A 19,545-nucleotide genomic window follows, 5' to 3' on the forward strand; every position below is an offset into this window, starting at 1 on the left:
TCTTATTTTGCTAGATTGTGATAGTCAAGTTTTCAAGCGACGAATTACACTTACTTCTATGTAAGCGGTTATTGATGTCCATCACCTGCGAATACGTCAAAGAAGACAATTATTCCACTTTAGTCCTTTTAACCATCAATTCGTATACGGTTATATATCAGTTTCCAAGCTTCCACGATGCCGTCACATGGTTTCATACACCCCAACTACAGTCCTCACAATGGTCACACGCACCGCAACTTCTCATCAGCCACTCATGAGGAAAATGAAGGCGACTACTGCCTGACGTGCCAATGCGTAAGATGTGTGGACAGACGAGCTGGGTTGGTTTTCTCTTAATATAGAACTCTTGCTCTCTGACATGGTAACAATCGAGATTGAGAAAGGCAGAGAGCAGGACGAAACTTTCGGCTGACGACACATATTGAATGCTCCATTCTTGAAACGGACTCTCATCTCCGTAACAATTAATAGCTCTAGTACCAAGCGAACATAGAGAGGTTAGGTTGTTCATAGCAGTCAAGATATGGTCAGCAAATTTAACGTGAAGAACTGGGGCATTTTGTAAGTCGGGAAGTTTCGCCATGTGGAATAACATACCTCAAGCAACGGTTTGGTGTAGCGTCGCCAGGGAAATTGCTAAAACTTAAGGCTGCTATTATTTCGAAATCTCTTAAATCATCTTCTTTCTATTCTCTCCTTCATCCAGCACAACGTCGGCAATCACTGCATCACATGTCTTAGTCTCTATATAATGCGCGCAATGTCATACTCCAGCAGCCATGAGGAGTCGACATCCATCCTAGAAGGGAACTTAATACTGCATCACCTCTATCGACATTGGCCCAATCAAAAACAGAGTCATTCTTGATGAATCTCGCTCTTGATGCATCATTCTTACGAACCAGCTCCTTCCAAGCCATGCAGCAGCGTATCACGCATCGGTAACGGCTCGTTGCCGGTTCAGCCCATCACAAATCTTACCGGTGCGGACAAATAGCCTTATCTGGATGCGTCAGGCAGATGAGAGATGTACAGACAGCATGTCCATGCGAAATGGAATCGTGGGATGCAATGCAATGCAACTTATAGTCTGTCAGTGCGCTGCAGTAAGCAAGGCTCTCGTGTTCGTATCCTTGATGCAACGTTCGTGTGGTGGGGGTTGATTCAGCCCCGCGCCCAGCCGAAAACGAGCGTCTGTTCGTCACATTTGGCTCTAGTTTTTAAGGGGAACAAAAGATAATGAATGGGATGGATCTAGAGGCATTGGATTTAAAATTGGCGCCGATATAATAGTGGCCAGGTCAGGTACTAGTACTAGAACAATCTGCCTTAGTCGTGCTTTAGTAGCAGCAGTTGGGCGGTGTAAAAGTCCGGGTGACATTTTGCCTTTGCGCCCAACCATCAATTTCCTCTACAGACTACTATTGGATCCCTATATCAAACCTCCTCTCCTCTCCTCTCCTCTCTTTTACTGCCAGCCATTGCTCAAGCCAGTGATATTTGTCTTTACCTAGGACGCCAAAAGGGAGAATCAAATAATTAATTCGCCCATTAAGCCGTCGATTCCACCAAACCATCGCCATGGCAGACACAAAAGTCTACCGCGCAAGCACCACCGCCCCCGTCAACATTGCCGTAGTCAAGTATGTCGAGCCATTGGGCCCCGATGAATGAATACACAAGAGAAATCAGGCCAGAGAATCAATTGCTAACCATTTTCCTTCTCCCTCTAGGTACTGGGGCAAACGCGACGCAAAGCTCAACCTCCCTACCAACAGCTCCCTCTCCGTGACGCTGTCCCAGAGCGACCTCCGCACCCTCACGACCGCCTCCTGCTCCTCCACCTACACCGGCGACGACAGCCTGCTGCTCAATGGCGAGCCCTCCGATGTTTCTGGCGCCCGAACCCAGGCTTGCTTCCGTGAGCTGCGCGCCCGCCGAGCTGCCCTCGAGGCTGCCGACGCTGCGCTGCCCAAGCTGTCGACTTTCCCCCTGAAGATTGTGTCCGAGAACAACTTCCCCACGGCTGCTGGTCTGGCTTCGTCTGCCGCCGGCTTTGCTGCCCTCGTCCAGGCCATTGGCAACCTCTACGAGCTCCCCGACTCTCCCTCAGAGCTGTCCCTCATTGCTCGCCAGGGCTCTGGCTCTGCCTGCCGCAGCTTGTTCGGTGGCTATGTCGCCTGGAGAATGGGTGAAAAGGAGGATGGCAGCGACTCCAAGGCTGACCTGGTTGCCCCCGCCTCGCACTGGCCGAGCATGCGCGCGCTGATTCTGGTTGTCAGCGCCTCCAAGAAGGGCGTCTCGTCCACCTCCGGCATGCAGCAGACCGTCGCGACCTCGGGCCTGTTCCAGCAGAGAATATCCACCGTCGTCCCCGCCAACATGGCCCTGATGGAGGATGCCATTAAGAACCGCAACTTCCCCCAGTTCGCCGAGGTCACCATGCGCGACTCCAACTCGTTCCACGCCACCTGCGCCGACACCTACCCTCCCATCTTTTACATGAACGATGTGTCCAAGGCTGCCATTCGCGCAGTCGAGGCCATCAATGCCCAGGCTGGCAAGACTGTTGCTGCTTATACCTTTGATGCCGGCCCCAACTGCGTCGTGTACTACCAGGAGGAGGATGCGGCGACGGTGTTGGGCGCCTTTGCGCCGCTCCTGGCTACCGCCGAAGGCTGGAAAGATGGAAGCGTCGTCAACGCCAGCGTCAAGCTGGATGAGGGCATCGCAGGCACTATCAAGGAGGGCGTCAGCAGAGTCATCATGACTGGTGTTGGAGAGGGCCCTCTCAAGACGGATGAGTTCCTGGTTGCTGAGGATGGCACGCCTGTGAAGCGATAGATGGGAGGCAATAGAATCTGGCGTTTGTTGGGATACAAGCCGTAAATGTACATGGCAAAAAGAATTATATACCAAAAGTTTAATATGTCAATAGATGGATTGAAGAAACAGCATCTCATGCATTTTTATGCCGTTTTATTTCTATTTTCCTGCTGTAGGTGACCTGCCAGCTGTTGTGCCAAAATCGCTGCTGGCCAAGTTTATTCTGCCACTTGTTACTTCATCTACCCGACACAATCACTTCGACCTTCTGTTGTCAACTTCCCTTTTGCACCATTCACCGCAAACCACGACCTAAATTCACTGCACTCGTTCATAGATTGAAACCAACTCTCCTGTAACTTCATTCGCTTCCTCATTGTTGATTTTGTCTCTTTGCGCGCAACTCTCGTCCTATGTTCGCGACACCTGCATTCATCGCTTTCGCCGCTGCACCTTTGATTTGAAGGTGGCCAAGGGCTCAACACGCCCACAATGGCGGTACCTGACGAACCTCACGATGAGCCAGCGGAGAAAATCACGGATATTCTAGCCTGGGGCAACGATGTTGACATTGTAGAGCTCGACAAGTCCGGCCATATGCAGCAACAGTGGCTTCATGCCCACGATGGCCACATCTTACCAGTGAGCATTTCTCCCTACCTCTACTAAATATCAGATTCTAAAAGCGATACAGGTCCAGCTCAAGAACAGATCCAACGGCATCTTCTACCGCTCTGTTCGAGAATGGCGCAAGGCCTTGTTTGACTCGTTTCTCCCAGTTGGATTCCCGCACTCCGTCTCCAAGGACTACTTGGCGTATCAAACGTTTGATTCCCTCCAGGCCTTCTTTTCAACCATCAGCTCTCTTCTTGCCAATCGTGCCCTGCTCAAAGGTCTCGGCGTCGGAGATGCATCGTCTTCGGCCACGTTTGCCCTTCTTCTCACAATCCTCAAAGATACCACGTCTCGCATCGCAACGATTGTGTTTGCCCACCGCTTTGGCCTTCGAATCGAACCAGATGCCAAGCGATACCGATTTCTAGCCGATCTTTTCAACGACAGTGCCTTCTTTCTGGAGCTCTACAGCCCGTATCTAGGCTCTTGGGGCAAAGTTATCGCGCTCAGTACTGGTCAAGCACTTCGAGCATTATGCGGTGTTGCCGCTGGTGCCAGCAAGGCAGCCCTGAGTGTGCACTTTGCCAGGCAAGATAATCTCGCTGAACTCAATGTAAAAGAGGCTAGCCAGGAGACAGCCGTGGGCTTGATCGGCCTGCTTGTGGGAACGTTGGTGGTGAAGGCGATTGAGGATCATTCAAGTGTTGTGCTCTTGATGATTCTCCTCGTCCTTGCCCATCTCGGTACAAACTATCTTGGCGTTCGCAGTGTCTGCATGGCCACACTCAACCGACAACGAGCGACGATCCTATTTGGCGAATACCTCAAGAGCGGCGTCGTTCTATCCTCCGAGCAGGTTGCAGAAAGAGAGAGCATCGTCTTCTGGAGCCCCATAATCCGCAATAACCGTGGGAACAAGGTAGTCCATCTCGAATTTGCCGAGAGCTACGGCCACGCCATGAGCTGCTCCGATTCCCATGACAAACTCATCATCGTTGATGGTCTCAAGCATACCCGGTTTATTTGCTCTCGCGTTCCTGGCCGTCTCACTCCGATCAAGATGCTCCTTTGGGAGGGTGCCCAGCCAATCGATGCCATACGCGCATGGTTTGCCGCAATGGAAATCGCATGGCTCATGGAAGATGGTGGTGTCTACACGCAGAAACTGGATGAGCTTTTCTGCGATGCTGGCGTCGAAGGCAATGGCAGAAAGTTTAGCATTGCCGGCAAGGACAGAGACAGCGAGTTTGTGCCACAGTTCAACAGCCCGAAGCTCTGGGACGAGTTGGTGCAGAAAGGGTGGAATCTTGAGATGCAGGCTTTGGAGACTACGGCTCCTGTTCGGCTGCAGATACGGAAGAGGCGAGCCAAGGATTTGTAGACGGGTAGATGGTCTGCTGCCCACAAATGAGGGATAGGATTTGCTGGCACTGCTGTACTATATACACCAGTAGAAGCATCATCGAAATGATGCTATGAATTGACGCAATAAATGACTAGAGAAACCACTCTTAGGATCGTACAGGAGATTTGTATTGTACAAGGAGCCCCCCTCCAGCTCTGTCTATCTTTATATGCATATTCCCACACAACACATCATTATCAGCCCAACAAAACGCCATTTTTCTATGCCACACGTAAATCATATTATACATTCATTTTTTCTCCATCTCTTTTCTCCTAAAGCTTCGCCCTCACGCCAATCCCGTCCACCTCATGACCCGCATCTTGACTCCCTCCAAGGTATTCAGCTTCGGCCTAACGTCGAGATAGAAGCTCGGTGCTCCAGCCGTGCCGCCGGGCCTTCCGGCGTAGAAATCAATGACATAGTCGACGCGGGTGCCGCAGCGGTCGATGACCCAGTCGTGCCGGTCAAAGGGCGCGGTGTAGCCGAGGATGGTGTTGATGCGGGCTGTTGGGGTCATGCGTGTGCTTTTGTTGGCGAAGGAGGAGAGTCTGGGGCCGTCGCATCTGTGATACTCTTCTATTAGTTATCATGCTTCATAGGATTATAGCTAGAGTATGGATGGAGAGGAAAGAGGAAGACGGAAACGCACTTTGAGTCGGTCAAGTAGGGAGCTTCCCACTCTTTAATATGCTGCCACGCGCGCTCATTGACGGCATTGTGGATAGGCACGACAGTCTTCATGTCCACCTCGCGCGCATCGTAGCCCTTGCGCTTCATCGCTTCAAAGAACATCTTCTCCGAGGGATAGACCCAGTTTCCCGAAGCGTCTGCGCCGGACTCAATCTCTGCATTCGAGGGATTCGCTGAAGCTCCGTGGTCGACGGGACATTCATCTGAGTTTGTAAAGGAGCGGGGGATGGTGGATGTTACGCGGGAGGTTTCGAGGTTTGATAACGTTGGCGAAGATGATGGCATCGCGGGGTGGTTTGCGGGGAGGTGATCTGTGGTGGGGGAGGGAGAGGACCAGATGTAGGAGGAGATTGTCTGTGTCCATGAGGAAGGCTTCTTGGCGGCGGAATGGTCGACGGGGCATTTGGATGCTTCGCTTTGCGTGGAAGATTGGGGTTGGGATTGCTTGGAGGCTTCGGCGGCGCGGGCGTGGGCGAGCCAGGCGTCGCGGGTTTTGTGGTCGACGGGACAGGCGTCTTCTGCCATGGCTGACGTTGATGATGGGAGTCTAAATAGGAGGAGGTGATTGGATTGCGATTCGGCTTAGGTTGAGGTTATGAAACGAGCGAAATGTGGTTGTGAGGGTAGCTGGGAGTTGGTTGGAGTGCAGATTAATAATTTTTTGATAGCGGCGCAAAAGAGTATCGCAACTTTGCGATTGCGAAATCTTGGTTTTTGGGCCGAGAATTTGCCGGACTAATATGGACAACTGGGAATAGGACCAATTACTTCCTGGGGATTACCACTAAATAATATGGATAAAAATTTACATCAATGTAATTGGATATTATCCTAGTTCGATAGTTAAATTCATGCATGGTGGGAGAGCTATAAGTGAAGACATCACAGTCTGATGTCATTCTCATCATATCCTACCTACAAGCCAAGCCAGACTATAAATGCTGCAAGCACCAAATGCTCATCAACATATCACTTCTATTACAAAATTCATTTTGAGAAAGGATCTCGATTTCGAGTTTGTATCTGCTGTGATCAGACTTTCTGGCCCACATTTTTTCTCCATCGTGCGGTGTCATGAAATCATATACCGTTGCTCTGAGGTCATCGAGAAGCCATCGTCTAAGCACATATGGATAGGTACTGTATAAATACTGCCATCTTCAACGATTCAATCATGTCCTCAATTCTCACAACTCCCAAGCTTTTCAAACTTGACAAATTTCACTAAAAGACTTTACACATATCAAAATGTCCAACTACGAAGAGATTTCGCGCCGCGCTGAGGCTGATCTCAACACATACCAGGCCAAGACTGGCAATGCTCGTCGACAGGCTGATGATGACGCTGGTGTCAACTCTTATGTGGAAAAGAAATTTGATTCAGCCAATGTCACTTATGGAGATGACTTGAGCACAAACAGAGGCTACAACAAACGTATTCCTCCTGGTGAGGGAGGAGATGTTGATGCTCGTGGAAGGTGAGTCCTTATCGACCCATATAGTCACGTCAGTACTAGAGAATGCGCATTTACTGAGGCACTTCAACAGACAAGCTACCGGAAATCAGTATGAAGGTCAAGGAGGACCTGGTGACAAGATTTCCGAGTCATATCGCCAACAGGGCGGCCAAAACGACGCCGATGTTGTAGGCGCGAATACCGAACGGAACGTGGGAAACAGCGGTGACATTGCCGCTCAGGGCCAAGCTGCATCCAGGGCAAACGTAGGAAGAAATCCGCCGGGGGTTGGAGGATCAAAGTACAAGGGAAGCGATTATTATACGCCTGAGAGTGTGACGGATAGCATCTCTGCAGAGGGCTGGATTGCGCCTGAGAGTGTGACGCAGGCGAGTCGGGAGACGGAAGGATACACGTCGAGAATCCACGAAGACGAATAGGTAGTTTATGTGTCTGCTGAGAGGCAAAAATTGTAAGTTAGGAATAAGATGGTATAATAGTTTGTGATTTTAAGGTAAGAAATGGATGGCACATGTGATAGGCCTTTCATGTGCTTCTAAGAGAAGTGGCTGCGTCATAGCGCTCTAGCACTCCTTATCGCGACCGTTATCTACTCCGTACAGTGCTCCGTATGGCCTCCAACCTCGACCTCGCGTGACCCATTTCAGCTGCTCTTCCATCAACATCCTCCAAGCTTGCTCAGTGCAAAGCTCTTTCAACACAACAATGCTCTTCTCTTAGTGACGGTCTTTCAATCAACTCAAACATAGAATGTCAAGCCGCTCCCCGTCCGCGTCCGGGCTTCTCCCTATGCCCGGCGCTCCGTCGTCCTCCTGGGCCGTCTACAGCGCCAGGCTGAAGAGCTTGGTGAAGCATCCCAACATGAGGGTCATCGTCGCCTTTTGGTTACTTGGTGCGCATCCTGTCAAACTCTGGGCTTTTATAATGATATACAGCTAACCGTTACCTTCCTTGATAGGTCTCATCAACAATGTGCTCTACGTAATCATCCTCTCGGCCGCGCAAGACCTCGTCGGATCGCTCCCGAAAGGCGTCGTCCTCCTAGCCGACGTCGTTCCCTCGTTCTTCACCAAGCTCATTGCTCCATATTTTATTCATCGCATACCATACCCGATACGAGTCCTCATCTTCATCGCGCTATCTGCGGGCGGCATGCTGATGATTGCTATCACACCTCCGTCCAAGTCGGTGCCAGTGAAGATGGTGGGAGTAATCTTGGCCAGCTTGGCCAGCGGTGGAGGCGAGCTCAGTTTCCTGGGACTGACGCATTACTACGGGCATGTGAGCTTGGCCGGTTGGGGATCTGGCACTGGCGCAGCCGGTCTAGTCGGAGCAGGATTATATGTGCTGTTGACCGATTGGTGGGGGTTTACTGTCCAGCAGAGCTTGCTGTTCTCGGCTTGTCTCCCTGCCATCATGTTCATCAGTTTCTTCTTCGTCCTTCCCTTAGACCCGCTGCGTCAAGGCAGCGCTTTGAAGGAATATGATGCTGTTCCGGAAAGAGACGTAGAGGACGAAGATGCAGGCCAGACGGAGCAGGAGATTGCAGCTAGCACTTCTGCTCTGCTTGTGCCTGAGCCGTCTGTCCTATCAGCAAACACTGCATATGCCATGACCCGGGGCGAGACGAATTCTCTACCCAACAACTTGCGGAGAGCCAAGGCGCTCTTTATACCGTACATGGCTCCCTTGCTGCTGGTATACATTGCCGAGTATACCATCAACCAAGGTGTCGCGCCAACGCTGCTCTTCCCACTCGAATCGTCGCCATTCAAGGAGTTTCGTGAATTCTACCCATTCTATGGGTTCCTATACCAAGTCGGCGTCTTCATCTCGCGATCGTCCACATCCTTTTTCCGTGTCCACTACTTATACCTCCCATCCCTTCTCCAAGTCGGAAACCTAATTCTTCTAACGCTGCATGCTATGTTCTTCTTCATTCCCTCCGTCTACATAGTATTCATCATCATCTTTTGGGAGGGCCTGCTGGGCGGCGCTGTATATGTGAACTGCTTCGCCGAAATCATGGAAAACGTGCCGGCCGAGGAGCGCGAGTTTAGTCTTAGCGCTACAACGGTAAGTGACAGCGGAGGTATTTGCATTGCGGGCTTGATCAGCATCGTGATGGAGACGAGCCTCTGCGATTACCAAGTTGCGCATGGGCGCGATTGGTGCCAGAGGGTGACAGTTTCACATGGCCGAGGATTATAGAGACAAACAATTGTCAGAGTTGACATCAAAGAGAGTAGCGTGAATGGTTTAGTGGTAAAATTCTCCGTTGCCATCCGAGCAACGTCGGGGAGCCCTGGGTTCGATTCCCAGTTCACGCATCTGATTTTCTTTTTTTCTCCTTTTGCAATTTTATTCAGTATTCAGCTGATAGGAAGAAAACGTTTCGTAAATGAGAACATGGTTGCCGAATGCAGCAATTGATCAAGTGTCGCAACTTGTTCCTTTTTCTGTTCTCTATCAAGGCCCCAGCGGGCTGAGATATACTCGAAGCTAGCGAGGAGACTTACTGGATGCAATTGTGGCGAGCCCCAAAGTTTTCCTATTTCGGGATGTAGATGCGGTTTTGTCTATATTTATCAGGTATTAGAGTTTTCCAACATCATCCGTACTTTATTTCTCGCTCTCGCCATAGTTGTGTGCTTAATCGTGTGATAATTGTACGTCTCCTGTAATCTCTCTTCCAAGACTCTTGCATTAGATGCGGTTACGCGGCACGGCGCCGATGCCCGATGCAGCCAGGAGAGGGAGCCGATTTGGGAGACGCGGGGCGGGAGGCAATTCAATACGAGAACTACGATCGATCGTGCAGAATACATCTGTAATAGTACTCGTATTAATAGTATATTAGGTACTGATTGATTACCAGCTTGTGACGATGCCACGGCAGTTGCTCGTATTGATTCTTTGCATCTTCTTTATTCCCGTAGCGTCTTTTACTCACAGACCACGACATCCACTATTAAATGTGCAGTAAGACGAAGAGGAAGAGCAAAATCCAAGCTGAAACAATAACACCCACGCTTAACATCTTACTCATCAAATAAAGCAACCTAGCGCCAATCCTCCAAAAGTACAGCAAAAAAGACTATTGGATTGCATCCGTTTTATTTGTTCTCCCCTGCTTAGCCCCTCCAAACCGCCTCCATCAGTTGGCCAGAACCGGGTCAAACCCAGGCCAAACTAAAAAGCTAGTCGCGCTCGTACTGCACCGAGATTCGATTTTCCCCCGTCAACGCCAAGCCCCCGAGTCTGGCACTGCCTTGCTAGCGACCGGCATCGTGTCCTGTTAGCAGATACCCGGCGATGGCGCTGGGGGTACGTACCTGATAACATAACCGTGGTCTCCAGTTTCTTTTCTGCCCCTTTTTCCGTTCCGCCAATCCAATATTGTGCCTCTTTTCTGCAGTCTGTCTCTGTCTGTCCAGTCTCTTGTCTCTCTCTTGTCCGTGCTTCGCCACAACGCGCCGCTACGCCAAGCCAATCTTGGGGCTTCTTTTTGCCGGTTTGTCGCCAGCTCTTTATCCTTCTTTTTCTTCTTCATTTTCCTGCTTCTTGTCTTTTCTTGTTTGAGTTGCGCCTTCACCTCTTCTCTCCTTTTCTTCTATACTGTAATCCCCGTGTTTCGGTGGGCACGCGGATCATCGTTCGCTAGGATCCACTCCCTCTCATTCCTCCCTCTGCCCTCTTTTTTTTCCCTCTTGCGCATACTACAAACAAGGGCTTTGTCCTCTTTATCCGCATTCCATCGGCGGAGTATGCAGCGATAATGTTTGTCGGTGGTGTTCGATCTTCAAAGCTGTCGGCCTTATTGGCCGGCGCCATCATCTTCATCATTGTCTTTGCCGGCCTCGTCTACAACCAGCTGGACTCGGCTGAATTGCCCAACAGGTACGTGATGTGGTGACAGATCGCATCGTGGTCCTTGTCGAAGTTAGCGTAACGGTATGGCTAACGCAACTTGCGCTTCTAGGACGCAGCCAAACACAAATTCCGGCTCGGTGCCTCCGCCATCCGAACCAGTCAAGCCCGTCGAGCCAGTGAAGCCTGTCGAGCCCGTCAAGCCCGTTGAGCCTGTCAAGCCTGACACCAGCTTCCGCGATGTCTGGTTCGAGGTCCACAAGCCTTCCATCAAGCCCAACTCCAGCTTCTACCAGCCCTATGGCGCCTTCAAGTTCGACCTCAAGCACGACATTCATTTCCCGGAGCCCCTCGGCGAAGATCTCTGCATCATCGACCTCGACAACCGCCCCTTTGATGCGCCTCACCAGATCTTTGGACCTGATGTCATGAGCTGGGAGAAGAACCCCGAAAAGGTTCACGGTCTGTCTGTCGGCGTGCTCAACCACTGGCTTTATGGTACGCTACCCCAATTCCACTCTCGCAGCATCATTGGTAGCCCAACTAACGTGACCACGTGCAGCCAAGATCCACGGCTACAAGTACTACTTTGTCGCCATTGAGAAGCCCGAGGATCGCCGCGCATCTTGGAAGAAGGCCCCCGTCATCTCCACCATCCTCAAGCAGCACAAGGTTTGCTTGTATCTCGACTCCGACGCCATCTTCCAGAACCTCGACCTCCCCTTCGAGTGGCTTCTGAACTACTGGGACCTCGACCCCCGCAACAACTCCCTCGCCCTGGCCGTCGACCCCAACCGCGAGTACAACAAGGACAAGTTTGGCAAGCTCATGCTCAACACTGGCTTCATTGTCGCACAAAACAACGCCAAGACCTATGAGATCATGGACGCCTGGGCAGGATGCCCCGAGGAGAACGGCAAGCACCCCGAATGCGTCGAGTTCCGCACCAACTCGCCCGGCCGACCTACCGACCAGGGCGGTTTCGGCACCTTTATTCGATACGATTTCCCCGAAGACATCAGGCAGCTCGCTTGTACCGACGCCAACGGTTTCCCTAATAGCGATTCCGAGTGTGAGGGTCGCTTCATCCGCCATTTGTGGACCGGAAAGGACAGCTGGATCAAAGTCTTTGTCGGCCAGCAGGTCCCTGGAGGCTATCTCGAACTGTTCCACAAGGAGTTCTTGGACGAAAAGTCCGACTTTTACATTACTGAGAAGGACCTCATGGCCAAGTACCCCCCCAAGGAGGAGACTCGGGATCCTACCCCAGAGCAGACTCAGGAGGAGTCTCAGGAGAAATCCGAGAGCCAATCTGAGGAGAAGCCATGAACAAGAGACCGCCTTGATCCTAAATGATCCTCTTTATTCATTGCCACGACAGGATTAAGAAATAACATCTACACCGGCATATAACAAGCACTATTTAATACGGCCATTTTTTCTTTTCGCTCGGCCATCTGCGAACCGTGTTCCTTGGCTTCTTGACTGTCTTTTTATATATATACGAACATGTAGGCGTGGCAGGCACAAGAAAAAGGCTCGACATTGTTTTTGTTTTGGGAAACGGGAACTCGGTGCAGGAAGCACGATTTGTATACATAATCACGGGGCTTTTGTTTGGTTTTTTATTTTGTCAAGCTTTCTACGAGGCGTCGAAAGACACGAGAGCGAAAGCGAATCCGCGGGAGGGAGCCAAGGTTGCATCATAACTGAGTGAATTAGCGGCAGCTGGTCAACACGCTGCCAAGTAATATTTACGACGAATTGATGACATATCGTTTATTAGCTGTGTGCGTAGATGCCGAGGCCTGCAGCCAAGATTCGTGGACGGATTTGATACCGAGGTGATTTTGCTTTATTTGTAAGGAAGATTTCGTAACATGGAGGTTTGCTTGTTGAAGTTCCGTGCCGTGAGGTTTATACAGATTGGAGTTTGGGTATTGATACTATGTATGTTTTCTGGATTTGGCTGGAAAAGTTGACTGTCGTGGGATGGAGACGGGGGATGGAATGTGACGATGTCTGTCAGGCTAGCGTTGTGAGGTCGAAGTACAAAGAGAACGACAATATTCGTTTTCAGCAATGATGTTCCTCTAGAAATTATATCATATTTTAAACTTAGATCGATTCACCGCCAAGATCAACGTTGCCTCACATGATGTGCTGCTGCCCTCCGCCAATGTTTGTATGTTGAATGCCGGGTAGCTGGGCCGGCCACATGACTTGATCAAACAGCTTCAAGCAATGCCTTAAACGTCATTTGTAACCTACGAGAACAACGCACAGAAAAATAAAATAAAATAGCAACTACAATGTTTGTATCACAGTGTTGTACCAGTCCCTCTCATCATATCATTCCATCTCCATCATCTAAAAACGTACTTTGGTTTCATAAAGTGCCGTCACAACATGATACACACACACCAAAGCAGATCAAGGGGGGGAGAAAGAGAAAATTTACCCGGCAAAGCTGACCGCCCTTGAAAAACGGTGTCGATACTTGGGTAACGGTTATTCTGCGAGGGCCCGGTTTCTGTGTGACGGCGTGTTTTGGGGGGAACAGGAGGCGCATGTGGCTGTTGTTTATTGAAGACGCGCAGGGTTTGGTTAGGGCTTGGTGTTACGGATTTTGATTCATCATGATGAGGTTTTATTACCATACGAAGAGGGGGGCCAAAGAATGAGAATGAGAGTTGAAAAAGTCTAGATATTATTGTAAAAGCTTGGTCTATGTTGGACTTTACAGCATCCTTATCCTCATGCGAAGATGTCTCTTTCCCCTTTTGCTATTCCCACGTACACGCAATACCTCCCTAAACGACCATAATCTCAGAAACACACCATTAATATCCGCTCGTCTCTTCATCGTAGCTCTATTCCCCATCATCCCTCTCAACACCCCTGCGTTCCGCGCCTCCATCACATCCGCCTTGCCTCCTTCGGCACAGTTTGCCGCTGCCTCCATGTTGCATGATTCGCAGGGCAAGTGCGTGTAGACCTCGTCGTCTGCGCGCTCGTAGCAGCCGCTGCGGCAGGACAATCCGTGCCGGTGGATCCGCCAGCGGGAGAGGGAGCCGTTCCAGCAGGGGACGCGGTTGCAGCGGCGGTTGAATGTGAGGAAGCAGGATGAGCAGCGGTTCCAGGACCGGAAGTGGACGCACATGGCGGCGGTGGTGATTTGTGATTTGTGAATTTGTATATGTTTGGTGATAGTTGGTGATTTGGTGGTTGGGGTCGCAGTGTTGAGGTTGATACGCGCAGATGAAGTAGAGTAGCAAGAAGAGGTAGCTGGATATTTTTTCATTCATGAGATAGCTTCTTGACTTGGAAAAGAAAAGAAAAGAGGACTTTGTTGCAGGCTGCATCAACAGGAGAAGCGAGATGCAAAGGAGGCTCCTCGTCTGTATTTGAGTTCAAACCGAACCAAAAAAACAAGGCGGCCTCTCTGTAGGTATGACAAAACCAGTCTGGTTCGATAGAGACGGAGGATAATGAAGTGAATCGAAATTTTTTGCATGGTTCATGGATGGAGCTTGGAACGTGCCCTTTGCGAAAAATGTTTGCTTCGTAGAATTGCCTTTTATAGATGGCTTTGTGAGAGGTGAGGTCTTGGTGTACCCATGGAAGAAGACGCAGAAGATGCTTTTTTAGAATTCCCGATGACCTGGAACTAAAAGAGGTGCGTGCTTGTTCCTTTTTATAGATTGATTTGTGTAAGTCGGAAGAGGTCCGCTGTAGCTCTAACTGGGCAGTGCTTCATCGTGGCCTTTGTGAACAAAACTCTTCTTCGTTGGGTTGATTTGGTGTATGTGTACATGACACTTGCTCGCATCCCCCTGGGACATATCATCTCACAGTCAAGCCCCCCCATCAGAGGGTCACACCAAACATGTAACTTGGGATGCAATATCCACGGTAACACGAGTGACAGCTCATCCAACGGGCAGTGCAAAAGATTGGCGGTGTCGTTTCGTCGCTTACCAGCTCACAAGGACGTCCATACGATTTTCTCTCTCTCGCTCAGCATTCCAAATCTGCCCACACGACCATGTTTTCCGGCGGGTCGGGCATCTCGTTGAAGAACTTTGCGATTTCGGCGTCATCGTACCGCATACTGAAATGCGTCAGGACAAAGGTCGTCTTTGGCCACTTCCGTATGACTTTTTCTAGATCCCTCCACGAGGTGTGCTTGGTCTTTATGCCCTGTGCTTCGTGCTCTTCATAGAGGAAGCTGCACTCTGTGATGACGACGGGAATACCCTCTTTGAGCCATGATGGATCAGCAGCGAGAGTCTGGGCTGTCGTATCGCCTAGGAAGGCAAATATAGGCGTGGTATGAGGAGCCGTGAGCTCGGTGCCGGCCTTGCGCAGTGCTTGAAGCTCAGAACCCGGCAAAGAGGCGAACTCAGGCTTGAGACGCTGCGTGGTTTTGCTAAAGACGTAGCCCAGGCAGGGAACTTGGTGGTCACAGTGAAAAGCCGTAGCCGTGATGCCCTGAGTGCGGCGCAGAGGCACAACATCGCCGGGCTTTAACCCGTGGGTAAAGTGCGTGTTGAGAAAAGCCGTAGAAGACGGAGTCCGGCCCAATTCCTCGCTCCTCGCAACTATTCGGTCGTCTATGGGAAGACCCCGGATATCTGCGTCTTCAGGCCCGATTTCACCTCCAAGATTGAGTATCGTCTTGGCGAGGACAAAATTGTCAAATGCAGTCCTCATCTCAATGGGACAGAAAATATCCGGCGGATCATCGCGCTTCACAAATGCCGGCGCTAATAGCGTGTGGTCGCTGTGGCCGTGCGTCAAGAAGATGTGCTTGGGACGCTGATTGTTGACGACGAGGCCGGCATCTAGTAGAAGATTGAGCGAGGGAATCACAAAGGATGTGTGCCAGGCAGCTCGAGACCGGCCTGTGAGGACGAGCTGGCTGTGCGGCTTGGGGAATTTCCACTCGAGCACGTCGGATCGAGGGGATTGCGGGAGAGGAGCGGCGAACCGCGGTTTTGGCCGGTTAGCCATTGAAAGGCTGATGAAGAGTGTCTGCTTTTATGTAGGGCGTTTATCATGTAGCGGTGATGATGAGAGCTGTATCTGGTGGTGATGTTGCTGAATTCAAGTCTGAGGTTGAAAAGCTAGCTAGTAGTATCTTATGGTGGATAATTCTAGCACCGTTCATCAGCCTACGAGGAGCAGCGTTTCCTTCTTCTAAAATGCACATCTTCGCTGTCTATTCAAGATAATATATAGTCCAGAAATATCTACTCCTCGCCCACAATACTTTTTTTTTCTCTTGGCCGTGATGGTCATATGTTTTGATGGCTTGCTAGGCGCTGAACGTTGAATCCCCGGCATGACTCAACCGCCGCTCCGGCGAATGAGTGCATGTGGGTAAACGGCTTGAAATGCTGCGAAACACAACCTCACACTTCATTAATTATTATAAAGAAGCAGGGATAGCTTAGATAAGGAAAATTTGGAAAAGTATAAATTAGAGTATAGTTCAAACGCCTTGGTTACGGCAAGGCTACGGGTACTTGTTCAGACGTATGGAAAGACGCCGATCGAATAGTGGCTGAACTATGTGTCGGCCTGTTCTGTTCGCAATGCATAGATAGGTCCTTGTAGATAGAGGTCTAATTAATGAGGACAAGACTCAGATTGGTATCATTTTAGGATGCCTTATTTTCGGCTACAAGTGATAATATGCCTCTTCGAGCAAGGTAAGCGATGATATGATCATTGAGCCGTGTGAGATATATGAATATGTTGTGACGCGAATAGGAAAATAGTCCGGCCAAATTGGAAGAACCCGGTGTGTTTCTTACGAATGATAAATGTGGCAATTGAGAACACAGCTCGATAACTAAAATGAACAGATACCAAGATTATCGGTAATTAGGTGTTCTATAATAGAGCGAAAAGGTGTACCACTGCGTTAATAAAACCAAGAAGATCTGCCGATTCTAACTGCCTAGCTAGCACTGCCTTTTACAATACCCTGCCCAACTCGGCCACTCAGATGGCCCTTGGGATCACAGTGACATATTAGGCTGTGAGAGAATGTGTCTAGGCACCAGTATTTAATTATTCTTTTATTCCTTCGTGCAATTCGACAATTTCGCTCAATTTTTAGATCTCTCGACGCAGATAAAGCCCAAAGCTATGGATAGGATGTTTAACCGCAAAAGGCCCAAGGATAAGAATGCAAAGTCCAAATCAAGGCTCTCCATGTTTGGCAGAAAAAAAGACAGAGCTGATCAGCAAGCCCACGACAATGGAGGCACACCAGAACCCAGTCCCTTGATCAGTAAGATTGGAGGTTTTGATATGCCTCTTACTAGATCCAAATAACTTATATATTGCATCAGATTCTGCTTTTCCAAATCCTAATCCTATCGGGTCCTCCAATGCTCCAGCGCAGCCCTCAACATCTGACACGTCCTCATTGAGTCCTGATGACGAATACCAAAATACGCCAATAGTCGAATTGTGGAACTCAGCATACGAGAAGCTACGCAAGGATAATAAACAACTAATCGACGAATATGAGACCAAACTCCAAAATAGCTCGGATGCCGCATTGGATCCTGTACCAGATACCAAAGAAGATAGACAAAATTGGATGGGCCGGCTATTGCACCAAAAGATGGAGCAGGTCCAGAAAGATGCCTGGAAGTTTATGTTTCTGGGCTCTGAGATTCGGCCAGCTGAGACGGTTGGATCTGTTCTGAGAGTCATTAAGATGGCCAACGACTCGATTACAGCCACTGTTGTTCCAAACCCTTATGCTTCGCTTGCCTGCGTTGGTATAAGCGTGCTGTTGTCAGTGCGTAAAATTCTATGCGCCATAAGCATCTTTATGAGAGTTACTAACCGACTTCAGATTTGTTTAACGCCTGGCAATCAAGCGGTGTCTCTCGCAAACGAGTTCAAATACGTCTTATCACTTATTATTCAGGGCCGTATGAGAGAAGATCTCTATCAGCGGCGATACGAAGGTCAGAACAAAGTCGATGAACCATTCTAGAGGCACATTCAAAATATAAGTCCGCGCTAGAGAACTTATACCAGCAGATACTGAGATTCCAGATACATTGCTATTGCTATTATACTCAAAGCAAAGCCTCTCGTCTTGTTAGCGACTTCTCTCAGAAGAATGACTGGAACGGTTTAGTTGAAGACATACGTCGGCAAGAAACCCAAATGGCCGCCATCGATAAGATTTGGCGCGATCAACGATATGATGACGAATCTGCTGCATCTGAGAGACGGTATCAAGGGACTATACTTAACTTGAAAACTATTGGCGCTGATATCTCAAGTCTGCGAGAGGCAGTGGAGGACGCCAATCGGGACCGAAACCAGCAAGAATTGCTCGACTGGTTATGCGACATAGATCCATCGGACATGTATAACGCCGCTTGCAAAAGACATAAGGCTGGGACGAGTGAATGGCTGGTTAAAGAGAATGCAGAATTTGCATCTTGGGTACAAAGCCCTTCTTCTTTTTTATGGCTTTATGGGAAGGGTAAGTTTAAATTCCTCGTTTTCCTCGTTTAACTTGATATTTACTTTGTTTTTATTGCGCAATACCGAGATTGGCCGTCTGACAATTATTAGCTGGATGTGGCAAATCAGTGCTAAGCTCCTCTGTTATACATCATCTCCAAAGGGAGTTTAAAGACGACGCCTCTACCGCAGTTGTCTATTTCTATTTTACCTTTAGCGATACTACAAGGCAAGAAAGCGACGGGATGCTAGCGTCCCTTATCAAGCAAGTCTGCTGTCACCGACCGAACATACCCGATTCAGTCAATGATTTGGGTGAATATAAGAAAAAGGGCATGCGGCCGTCGACAGAGGAGCTCCAGAATAGCTTCATATCAACCCTTCGTGGATTTACTAACGTATATATCATCATCGATGCTCTGGATGAATGTCCAAATATTAATACGCAGCGAGAAGAACTCCTCGAAATATTGCATTATATCCTCGATTCTAACCTCAACAATCTTCATATGTTCTGTACTAGTCGCAAGGAGTCTGACATCGATGTCTCGCTCCGTGACCAATTTTCTAAGCCGGGTAGAGAACCTCTTGATATAACCTCTCACTTGAAAGAGATCGAACGCGATATTGGCGAATATATAGACTCAACTCTAACAAACGCCAAATATAGCTCTTGGCCAATCCTTATCAAGGCTGAGGTTAGAAAAGTTCTGATTGAAAAGTCAGATGGGATGTATGTCTTCTATTGAGCGAGTATAACAACGCCAGCGCTAATAACAGGGAAGGTTTCAGTATATTCGCTGCCAGTTTGAAGCTCTACACAATCTTAGGTCTCCTAGAGATATTCGTCGAGCATTAGAGGATCTTCCCAAAGGACTGGATGAAACATACGATAGAATGCTTCAGGGCATAGACGATCGTTATAAGAAATCAGTGGCGAACTCTCTCAAATGGCTCGCGTTCTCGATGCAACCATTGACGGTAGATGAGTTAGCTGAGATCTTTATCATGCATCCAGATGATGCTGTTGTTATCGACAGTACGGAGCGCCTTTTTACTACACGGGACGTGTTAATGTATTTCTCTGGCCTCATCGTCGAGAATCGGGAGACCGTTCGCTTGGCTCACTTTTCGATTAAAGAATATTTG

The 19,545-nt window shown here is 49.3% G+C and overlaps 8 protein-coding genes and 1 non-coding gene across 9 annotated transcripts; 6 read left to right on the forward strand and 3 right to left on the reverse strand.

Moving 5' to 3' along the window:
* Positions 1–1,316: 1,316 nt before the first annotated feature.
* M431DRAFT_521499 (hypothetical protein) lies at positions 1,317–2,976 on the forward strand. The gene is made up of 2 exons (XM_024920470.1): positions 1,317–1,646; positions 1,737–2,976. The coding sequence occupies exons 1-2, from the start codon at positions 1,585–1,587 to the stop codon at positions 2,845–2,847; spliced, it is 1,173 nt and encodes a 390-aa protein (XP_024773015.1). The 5' UTR covers positions 1,317–1,584; the 3' UTR covers positions 2,848–2,976.
* Positions 2,977–3,321: 345 nt separating this feature from the next.
* On the forward strand, positions 3,322–4,825 carry M431DRAFT_17937 (hypothetical protein; the record flags this gene model as incomplete). Its single annotated transcript, XM_024913110.1, has 2 exons — positions 3,322–3,471; positions 3,524–4,825. The coding sequence occupies 2 exons, from the start codon at positions 3,322–3,324 to the stop codon at positions 4,823–4,825; spliced, it is 1,452 nt and encodes a 483-aa protein (XP_024773016.1).
* A 313-nt stretch (positions 4,826–5,138) lies between these two features.
* On the reverse strand, positions 5,139–6,067 carry M431DRAFT_88714 (hypothetical protein; the record flags this gene model as incomplete). The annotated part of the gene is made up of 2 exons (XM_024923943.1): positions 5,139–5,415; positions 5,502–6,067. The coding sequence occupies 2 exons, from the start codon at positions 6,065–6,067 to the stop codon at positions 5,139–5,141; spliced, it is 843 nt and encodes a 280-aa protein (XP_024773017.1).
* A 654-nt stretch (positions 6,068–6,721) lies between these two features.
* On the forward strand, positions 6,722–7,600 carry M431DRAFT_509618 (hypothetical protein). Its single transcript, XM_024919329.1, has 2 exons — positions 6,722–7,020; positions 7,091–7,600. The coding sequence occupies exons 1-2, from the start codon at positions 6,791–6,793 to the stop codon at positions 7,437–7,439; spliced, it is 579 nt and encodes a 192-aa protein (XP_024773018.1). The 5' UTR covers positions 6,722–6,790; the 3' UTR covers positions 7,440–7,600.
* A 209-nt stretch (positions 7,601–7,809) lies between these two features.
* On the forward strand, positions 7,810–9,231 carry M431DRAFT_89062 (hypothetical protein; the record flags this gene model as incomplete). The annotated part of the gene is made up of 2 exons (XM_024923980.1): positions 7,810–7,912; positions 7,979–9,231. The coding sequence occupies 2 exons, from the start codon at positions 7,810–7,812 to the stop codon at positions 9,229–9,231; spliced, it is 1,356 nt and encodes a 451-aa protein (XP_024773019.1).
* Positions 9,232–9,268: 37 nt separating this feature from the next.
* On the forward strand, positions 9,269–9,350 carry M431DRAFT_t126. The gene has a single exon. It is a non-coding gene; the product is annotated as a tRNA-Gly (tRNA).
* A 1,448-nt stretch (positions 9,351–10,798) lies between these two features.
* On the forward strand, positions 10,799–12,219 carry M431DRAFT_483497 (hypothetical protein; the record flags this gene model as incomplete). Its single annotated transcript, XM_024916124.1, has 3 exons — positions 10,799–10,920; positions 11,003–11,388; positions 11,453–12,219. The coding sequence occupies 3 exons, from the start codon at positions 10,799–10,801 to the stop codon at positions 12,217–12,219; spliced, it is 1,275 nt and encodes a 424-aa protein (XP_024773020.1).
* A 1,346-nt stretch (positions 12,220–13,565) lies between these two features.
* On the reverse strand, positions 13,566–14,552 carry M431DRAFT_460677 (hypothetical protein). The gene has a single exon (XM_024915349.1). The coding sequence runs from the start codon at positions 14,192–14,194 to the stop codon at positions 13,631–13,633; it is 564 nt and encodes a 187-aa protein (XP_024773021.1). The 5' UTR covers positions 14,195–14,552; the 3' UTR covers positions 13,566–13,630.
* A 358-nt stretch (positions 14,553–14,910) lies between these two features.
* Positions 14,911–15,906, reverse strand: M431DRAFT_6893 (hypothetical protein; the record flags this gene model as incomplete). The annotated part of the gene is made up of 1 exon (XM_024921776.1): positions 14,911–15,906. The coding sequence occupies one exon, from the start codon at positions 15,904–15,906 to the stop codon at positions 14,911–14,913; it is 996 nt and encodes a 331-aa protein (XP_024773022.1).
* Positions 15,907–19,545: the final 3,639 nt, after the last annotated feature.

This window comes from Trichoderma harzianum (assembly GCF_003025095.1).
Source record: "Trichoderma harzianum CBS 226.95 unplaced genomic scaffold M431scaffold_8, whole genome shotgun sequence".
Lineage (NCBI taxonomy): Eukaryota > Fungi > Ascomycota > Sordariomycetes > Hypocreales > Hypocreaceae > Trichoderma > Trichoderma harzianum.